At 38.1% G+C, this 9756-nt stretch overlaps 1 protein-coding gene across 1 annotated transcript in view; it reads right to left on the minus strand.

The window, feature by feature from the left end:
• Nucleotides 1–8612, minus strand: part of skap1 (src kinase associated phosphoprotein 1) — a 31563-nt gene extending 22951 nt beyond the window's left edge. Inside the window, exons 1-4 of the mRNA XM_081393259.1 lie at nucleotides 7846–8612; nucleotides 7097–7202; nucleotides 6409–6434; nucleotides 6076–6192 (exon numbers count right to left, since the gene is read on the minus strand). Coding sequence (XP_081249385.1) covers nucleotides 6076–6192; nucleotides 6409–6434; nucleotides 7097–7202; nucleotides 7846–7885 — 289 coding nt within the window. The 5' untranslated portion in view covers nucleotides 7886–8612. The remainder of the gene's footprint in view (nucleotides 1–6075; nucleotides 6193–6408; nucleotides 6435–7096; nucleotides 7203–7845) is intronic.
• Between the last annotated feature and the right edge of the window lie 1144 nt (nucleotides 8613–9756).

Genomic DNA, 9756 nt, shown 5'->3' on the forward strand with positions numbered 1-9756 from the left:
CTCACATACATGTGCGTCACACAGGTATTTATGACCGTCTGATAAACTCCAGAAAGCTGCTATTGTGGGTCTGTTTTATTTAACTGAGAATGAGTGAGTGAAAAATAATTAAATTTCGCATTTCAGAGGGGGGGAAAAATATAAAATTCGACAGTATTAAGTGATAGCCCAAAAGTGTAATTTAGTTTATATAATTAAGTCGTGTAAATATCATTAGAATTGCTTTAGATTTAGGAAATGGTAAAGACTAAAAAGCCCACCAGAGGGCGCGTGTTGAGGGAAAGTGAATGGTGTTTTCTGAGGACTGAACTTCGACTGTATTAAAGTAGCCTAAATCACTAAAAGATAGCAAACGTATAAAACAAGCTAACAGAACACGACAACGAAGAAAAATAATTCAATGACATCCTAATAAAAAAAATAACAGTAGGCTATTGTTGATTGTCTATGTTTCCCACAAATGTTTATTGTGTGTTTAGGCCTAAAAAAGGATATTCACGATTTTCACCTAGAGGTTTTCACAAATCCCTGGATGTGTTGGTTTCCCGTAAGCCTACAACTTATAGGCGCCATTCACATTTAAAACTAATTGTTTATTTACTCATTTATTCCGCATCAAACAGTCAGACAATTTTATTAATTTAAAATTATATTTTTTTCTAATTACCAGAGGACTTCACAAAATACTATTTTACTTTGTATTAATTTTCAAAATGATTTGAATAAATATATAATGCGTAATTCTTTTTATTGTTTATTGTAGGCTATAGTTTCATCCGTATAATCGCATTCCTTATTATTAACCTAGCCTATTATTCTGTTAAACAAACGTCGTTTTCAAATATTAAAGAAAACTTTTTTTTGTAGCCTACTTTTCCACTTTATTCTGTTTTAAATGATTTGGGATTCTCTTATTTTAGATTTAAAAATCCGTTTGGAATTCGTTTCGTTGGGTAGCCCCACGTAGCCTATATATCAGGGGAAAAAAAAAATAACCAAAACGAAAAAATTTAATTCGAAATGCTTTCTAAATAACTTTTTTAGTTATTCGCCTATGTCCATGTTGCCTGACTAGCACGCGCATCCAGGCCCTCAGCGCGTGTCCCCTCAGTAAATAAATAGAAAGTTCAAAGGCTTAACTGTTTAAATGATAGAACTACAAGAGCCAACGGTAACACGTCTGTAATCTTAATCCAGCCATATATGAGCAATATCCTCTTTATAAAAATAAAACTTGTCCTTTATTTTAAATAATTTATTATATATACACAACAAAAATCTGGAAACAATTTTCCATCTTAAGCTACTCTATAAAATTTAGGAGAGCAGGATAATTTAACTTGAAGTGTTTGTATTGGCTCAAAATGCTTATAGACTGCAGCCAGGAATTGTCGTTACAAAAAAAGATCACTTCACAGAAAATCCTCATCTTGTGATTACATCAAGAGGGTTTTTTTTTTCTGTTGTATGGGAATCTGTCATATCATGGCCCTGCCAGTCATCATGAAAATGATTTGGTTCAGTGGTAACCGATGGCTGTGTTTTATCACACACACATTGCAGTGATGTACCTACATTACCAGGCCAGCCTAAACCTCCCAAACTTAAATATAGCCTCTCACTCGTGAAGATCCTTACTCAAATTCAGAACCGTGTGGGGAAAAGACTCTTTTATGATTATTACATGTTTCAACACTCAATAGAAAACATATGGTAAATTAGGCAATTAGCATAATATTTTCCATTTTTTGACAGATAAATGATACCTACAGGCTGACAAATCAGTGGGTAGAAAGACATTTCATGGAAAAACAGATCTTCTGGTCAGTTTAAAGATGTGAAAACATTCCAAATGCTGCAGTAGAACAGAACCTCAGAGAGCCAGACGTGTCAAATGGATTATGTCGGTAAATATAAAGACGAAAAAAAAGTTCTTAATCGGCCATTGTTTATTTCTAGCATAAAAACGCTGCCCTTGTAAAACACAAAAATTCGAAATATTAAAAATGCAACACGTACATGGTTGCCAAGAGCAAATCTGCATTAAGACAAAACCAAAAAAAGACACACAGAAGACATTTGAACAGCACTCCTTCCCTGTGGGTGTACAGCAAACACACCTACGCACGCTTTCATTTGTTTCCCAATGAAAGCATCAGGCCACCTGGGCCTTGCATCGAAACTTCATCAATCTCCAGAAATGGAATCCAGTGGAGAGAAAAATCAAATTCTCATTTGCAAGATGGGTAAGAGGAAAGAGAGAGAGAGAGAGAGAGAGAGAGAGAGAGAGAGGTACCTGGGAAGGCTAACCTCTAGCTGAACCCACAGCATTGAATCGTTTTGCCATTTGTCTGAGATACTGACAGGCTGCAAAGAAGATTAGACACTCAAGGTTGTGACTTCCTATTCTGCTTATTTCATACCTTGCGAATCATGAAAGACTTCCTCTCTTCACCCACGCTAACTTTTACTAGACCTGGACATATTATATTGAGCACAGAAGCAATATTTTACCAACTAATAAAAGAAAATGTGTGATGAATATAGTGATGTATGCTCTGTTGACTCATCATTGCACAATGAATAGGGCGACTGACAATGATATGACATTAACAGTTGAAAATCTCTTCCGAATGATCAGTTTACAGGGCAGGAGCGTGTTTGGGTGAAACAGTAAAATTACAAATGAGCGAGAGCAAATATGGGCTTTTTCAGCAGCATCGCAGCCTTCGGAGAGTGAAGTGAACTTTTGAACCCGTTCGGCAGAAGCAGCGGAGCACTGAGGATGCTCGGGTCTAATATGTGTCTATTTCAATTAATTAATGCAAAGGGAAACAGAGGGTGGGAAAAACGACAGCGCAGAGGAAAGATGGTGTCATCTTTGCCGAAGTCATTTAACGTGCCCTATGAAGCCTGCCAATGCCTCATTCTTTACGCTTTCTATAACCGCATTGGAATATTAATTGTGATTAGAGGAAAATTAATGGATGATTACTAGAATGGAAGGAGGCTTTTGGGGGGGGAAATGGGTTTGAAAAAGTTTTTGATAATCCTGTCCGAGCTAGGGGTAACTTTATTTGAACTGTGCTGTGGCTATGGCAACTGAGGTCAATAATGTAGACTCAGTTGCCCTAGACAGAGTTCAGACAGGTCATGAAATGACCAGAACAAGACCCAGGGGTCAAAAGTTTACTGTAGGGAGGAAGAAACACTCAAGAGTGTGAGGACTCACAGCAAACGCATGGAGTTAAGAGGCGACGTGGATAAGGACCAGCTGACGACGACTCAAACACTGAGGTCATGTAAGGTGCTTATGATCACACGACTCCACCTTTACGTGGCCGCATGCCATTGCATTAGGAAAAATAGAGCAGGATCAGGCTGCAGGACAGAGCCCCGCTGAAATTCCTGACAGTAACCGCGATGATGACGAAGATGATTTGCATGTTAGGCTGGTCACTTCGGTTTGCGAGGGATCGCTTAATTGCTAGGCTAAAATGTCTTTTTCATTGATGCAAGCTCTTTTTGGACTCTCCAGAGATTCATTACAACAATCAATTCCCTAACCAACACAACCATTAATTAAGAGGCTTTAAGATCTTGAAAAAAATCAAATTTACATCTTGATGATCTAATTTGCGATAAAGAAACAACTCAACTCTGACTCCTCTGCCTCTCTCTGATTGGCTTCTCCAGCTTTGCCTGTAGAGCCGTGGTGGGGTAAGATAACAGGAACGAGAGGGGCTTTTGTTTCTGGACATAAATCAAGTCAGTGCACACAAAGAGCCCAGAGCATGTGCAGCCTTTGATAGGACGTGCATTGATATTAGCCTCTTAAACACACAAACTCCTGTCAGGCTGACAAACCATACACCTTTTTCTGCTGTATTTGTTATGACTGAAATGATTGGTGGAACTGACGTCTTGTTGTACGCAATATAAAATTGCCTTTTTTTTAATCATTTTTAGTGATAATCCCAGGCAAATATCTACGACTCGGAAGAGTCAAAGAGATAAGGATGTTTTTTTATTCTACTACTTTTGCATTTCCTAAACTTGACCTGGCTAAACATCCACCCCACTGTGAGGCTCCTCCTGCCCTGGGCTTCCCATCCTCGGCTGCAGGGCTGCTGTCATCCAGACGAGGCTGCAGGCACGGTGGGGTCAACCGTGCGGTCTGCGGGTGAAACTCAGTTCACATTACCATACAGACAGGGGCCCTGACAATAGAGCGCCCATCTGTTCCTGTCAGCTATAACAAATCTACTGTCAAACCTCCCTCTGGAGACAGGGAGGCAGAGCTGGCTAAATGAAATAAAACTGACTCCTCCCACCGACGAGTCAACCGCTGCCTCTCTTCCAGTCAGGTTAGAGCACAAGCAGACACAGTCAATTTCCCTTCCTCACACAGGCGAGCATGTGACATCACGGAGCGAGTAACAGTGCAGGAATTGAATGCCTGAACTATATTTACCCTCCGATTCAATAGGGCAAATTTGAAAATATCAGCATGCAAGAACACCAGCTCATTCATATCACATATGCATTTTGTTTTTCATTCACTCGAGCTAAGCACACAAAAAAAAAAAAATCTGAAGGGCTCACAGCGTGGAGCGTCTTTATTAAATCAAAGGCAAATGAGAAAACTAAATCTGAATTGCTAAAAAAGGTGCACATTTGAACCTTAATCTTCATGATTATATTTCTCTTTCTAATTTCATACGCTCTCTCTCCCGCTCAAATTCCAAATGTCCTATCGCAGGGTTTGATGTGAGATTCCCAACTGGTGAACTAAACATGAACCCTGAACTGCACTTGCCCTTGCTGGTCATTATCTTTATTGAAAGAGCGACATGATGCGAATCTTCTTCGAGTTACTCCTCTTTGACTTATATGCCTTTTCCGGCAAAGGAGCGAATCAAAGGAGCACATCCAGGTTTGACCCCCTTTTGTTGCTAAATTACAAACAACATATAAAATAAATGGGATAGTGGAGTAGCTATTCATTTTTTCCAGGGTGGTGAGAAGTTTCGTGTCAGTGAACAAGAAGACGTATTCGAGATAAAAACAATAATTTATGGTTTTCACAATTGACAATTGTGCTGCCTGACATTTTTTTTTTTTCAGTTCAATCTGGAAAACTGTTGAAAGAAGAAAATATGTCTATGAAGTAAAATCCAGCAAAGAGACGGAGAGAGAGAATCTGGATTGTCTTTGACTTTTAGCGTATTGCAGTAGCATCTCAGAGCGGGTCACTAGTGATCAATGATATTGAATTGAATGTCCCTTAATTCTTTTTTTTTTTTTTTTAGCTTTTTCTGCAAAGCTGCAAGCTTTTGATGCCTCTGAGAAAATTGTCAGCTGTATGATGAGTGATAAAGAAGAGAAAATGGATTAAACGCCCCTCAGGTACAGTGTTGAGTTTCAAGACCAGCTGCTTACAGAGGAGCCAGGGATGATCAGTCAAAGATTTGGCCCGAAGCAACAGCAAACTGCCCATATTGGTCAATAAAACAATCAGCAAACACAAAACAGATTTTGGTGGGCTATTTTCAATCTGCAGTACATCCTGTTTTTAAACCCTCTTTAAACGTCGAATTTCACTCCGGTTAACGTTTTTCAAATTCTAGTAGGCTATACACCCAAGTAAATTTACTTTGTGTCAGAAGCACAAGAAAGCTAACGTTTAGACACCATTGTTAAAAGCAGGCAAACATGCCACAGTTTAACCCCAAGAACCCAGCATGCCTCAGCAGCAGCACACATGCCCAAACATCCGCCACGCCTGCCACTAGAGGGAGCTCTTCATCCCTTTTCTATGGAGGTAAAAGACCACCCTCCCATTCCCCTTCCACACACTCCTCAATGCCAGCAGCAGAGCTGTGGGAATCCACTAGAGGGTGATCTGTTACCAAACACCTCCACTGGGGTATTTCATCATTAGCAGTGAAACCCCCACAACAAGAAAAGTGCTAAAGATGCTTCAGCCATTTTTCCTGTCTTGACTTATCACAGCTTACATGCATTAGACATACGAGTAAAAACACTCATATGCACAGAGTGGCTTGAACTCACGCTCACTGGCACCTTCCTCCTGGTAGTCAGAGGCCACTGACATATCATCTGAGGGGGCAGAGCGTCCCAGACTGGAGCTGCGGTTGTCATCTGAACTATCCTCAAGATTGGATTCAACTAGGAGAAAAAAATAAAAGAGCTTCACATAAGTAGAAACTTTGTTGAGTGAGTTCGACAGATATACATAAAATGAAAATGCTGTGGGAGGAGAATCTAATCATTTTTGTCAAACCGACTCGTTTTCTAAAGAACCCATTGTTCCGGGAAAGACTGAATCTGAACGGAAATCTCGGTGCGCAATTAATTAGAATTATGAAGCAGCTGTTCACTTACGTCTGTGGGGAAATTCTTGTGGGTGTCTGAAAAGAGAAGATTTAGAAATGCTTTTAGAGAAGTACGTTTAATAAAGGATAAAATAACCTTCTAAACTAATGGACATTGCAATGCTCAAAGTTTTTACTAAAATGGATCACTGTATAATGCTTCTAATCAAGTGCATGTAATGTTTGCATTGTTCCACTATCTTTCTTAGTCTAGATAAACATTTCAGCTCTACAATGAAAGCTGAACTACAAATTCAAAAAAGAACTGAAGAGGCGTTTGATTGATGGCAGGTTGAGTATCAGTATAAACATGCATCTGTGCATTGCAGCATTTGCAAACGATGCATTGACAACAAAGCATTCATGTGCTGAAGGAAAAAAAAAGTCTAAGTATGCTTGTTCTCCTTGCAAACACTTTGTTTCAGCACAGCAAACCACAAAACCACTCCAGCGCTGTAATTGTACTCCTTTCTTCTAAAAAGACAACAATAGAAAAACTGAGCAATTTGCTTCCTGTCTGTTTAACTGTTGTGTTTCATTTGTAGCTCGACTGGGAGCACAGATTCTCAAGCGGCCAATAATTTGCTTCTATAAATTTACTTTTTGCGGTTTTCGTTGCGCAATGCAAACAAAGGGGAGTAAGTATGTGTCAGCTCTAATACTTGCAAATGAATAAAACATACTGTGACACCCCTCACCTCTTCTGGATGACATGAAAATTTCGTAGAAGAATTTCCCTGGACTCTAGAGCAACATCACTGAGATTCTCATCCTGGAGTATTTCAAAAACAAACAGCTCACAGTCTGAAAGAGAGAGAGAGTGGGAATGAAACTGTGAATGAAAAAAAAACTTTAAACAACATGTGGAAAAAGAAAAACGTGACCTTTATGTCATGTGATATTGCCATTCAATATGTTTTGAAAGATGCAAATCATAAAAGGATTGTTCTGTTCATGCAAATGTCATAGATGCCAGAATGTGTAAATGACAATAGTCATCCTGTCTGCGTGTCAGAAGGACGATAACAATCTCATGATGGCATCATTCATGAAGTACCATTTTGTACAAATTTTTTTCCTCTACAGTAAACACAGCAAAGCAGAATAATTACAAGAGTAGATAAAACTAAAGAAATCATAAAACTGAAATCATAAGTCTGTAGGTTTAATAACACAAACCACAACTTATATAATTATGACCTGTTTACAATGAATTTGAAAGCTAACTTTAAGATGTAGCCTAAACATGTGCTTTAAGTCCTGCGATTTCTTTGTGAATTTCACGTTTAGTATGCTATATAAGAAGCATTTCTTTAAAGTCAAAAGTTTACTTTCATAATTTAGCTTAATAAAAACACACAGATAAAACAATACAGCAAACAAATAGGTAGCCTACGTATAAAAGTCTGATTTTAACACATTAACATTGAAACAATGCCTAGCCTACCTCTTAATAGTTGTCTGATGTCATCAAGCACCGTCCCCATCTCTTACTCTCTGAGTGAGACTCCAAACAGAAATAAAAGCAAATAAAATATGCTAATGTCAACGATTGTAGGTCAGAACAATTCTGAGTGAATTTGTTGGTCACTTGTCATCCCACATAATGAGTTTGCAGCGTAAAATAAAAAAAATTATCGAGAGAGATATCACACCACACGAACCAGCTCGCGGAGGAAAGGTGTAGAGGAAGTGCAAAGCACATTGTTGTGAAAATGAAACAATGCCTAAAGAGATGTAGGCGAATTACTTCTCTACTGTCTCAAATGAAGTCCAACTAATTTTAAAATATTACAAGTGAATTTGCCTTTTCCACCATATGTATATTTTTAGACCATCCACCCAGTTAAAAATAAAATTGAGTAGGCTAGGCTACACCGTTTTGAATTTGTTGTCAAACTTTGAGTGTTTTTATTCGTTTGCTACGAATTGACACTAACGGGCCCCACTCAAAACCACTGCACCTCTTTTTTTTATCTCATTGTTTTCCCCAACCTCTATCTCGTATCATGGCCATCGATCGTGACTATACCACCATCAGCGGTCAAATGTGGCCATGTTTTTTCTCCACATTGAAAGACTCGAAATGTTTAGGGTAGCCTACTAGGCCTCTGGTCTGTCTGTTTGTTTAAATGAAGTTTCCATGTTGTTATATAGGTCGAGTCAGGTGCGTCTATTATTATTTTATGCAATGTTTAAGCGCCATCTTAAAGCAAAACTACCTCATGGAGACCGGAAGTTTAAGTATTGTGTGTAGCCTAGTTTATAAATCTATTACTCACCCTGAATTGCATAAATTAGTGTCAAAGCTGGATAGAAAACATGTAGCCTACATTTTAAATTTACCATTAATTTATTGTGATAATCAGATGTAGGCTACATTTATTAATTCTTGTTGTTTTTAATGTTAGCCTATTATACTCGTTACGTTATTTATTTTTTATACTTGTTAGAAATAATTAGCCTACTAAGCCATCTGCCATCATTACCTCTTGCCCTCGTTTTATGTTAACGTTTTTAATTAAAAAATGTAAAAGATCATCATTATTTTAAACCAAATAAAATTAGACATTTTTCCACATATGTTTTATGCAGAGACAGGACAAGACATGTGGTGAACATGAAGCTGTAGCTCTTTTTTATTTGTTAAACTAATGACACTTCCTGGTTTGGCCTACATTTGCTCAGTGGAATTACTTCTCTTCATGCAGTGTAGTCTATCTGAGCCATTTGCATCATATCACAAAAGGTTTTGCTTGCCTCTCACAATTGTTTGCAACAGTTTGATGCTGAGCTGGTACCTAATGCAATGCATCACATTGGGGCGGCACAATCTCTTCTGTTATTACATTAATAACAGAATTTAATCAGAGCAAGGACAATTTATTTTGATTATGTTTAGGCTACTACATATATTTATTGACCAACATAATCTGTGTAAGAAGAAATGTTAAAAGAAGTAAAGAAGGTGAAAAAAAAAAAGTTTGTGGAAAAAAATTAAGCTAGAGGGGCCTTTTTTTTTTTTTTTTTTTTTACCACACGTGGAGTAAAAGCACCCCACCCCTCCAACCTGGGGCAAAAAGCCTCTGGGGAAGTGATATGACACACAAAATAAATCTCATCATATCCAAATGTTTTAGACAAAATATTTTTGAGTAACATATTAACAACTTATGTGCAATTTATTATTTGTACAGTTGCACAGGGCTATTGGGCAATGAAGTGCTTTAAGCGAGGCTCAAATTGCAGGAAAGACAATGACACTCCATACAATTGTACTTGTACCAGTATATTTTAACACTTTGGCATCTCATAACCATTTAAATGTTTTATTAGAGCTTGTGTTGTTTTGCCTTTA

The sequence above is a fragment of the Scardinius erythrophthalmus genome, assembly GCF_964197995.2.
Source record: "Scardinius erythrophthalmus genome assembly, chromosome: 18".
Lineage (NCBI taxonomy): Eukaryota > Metazoa > Chordata > Actinopteri > Cypriniformes > Leuciscidae > Scardinius > Scardinius erythrophthalmus.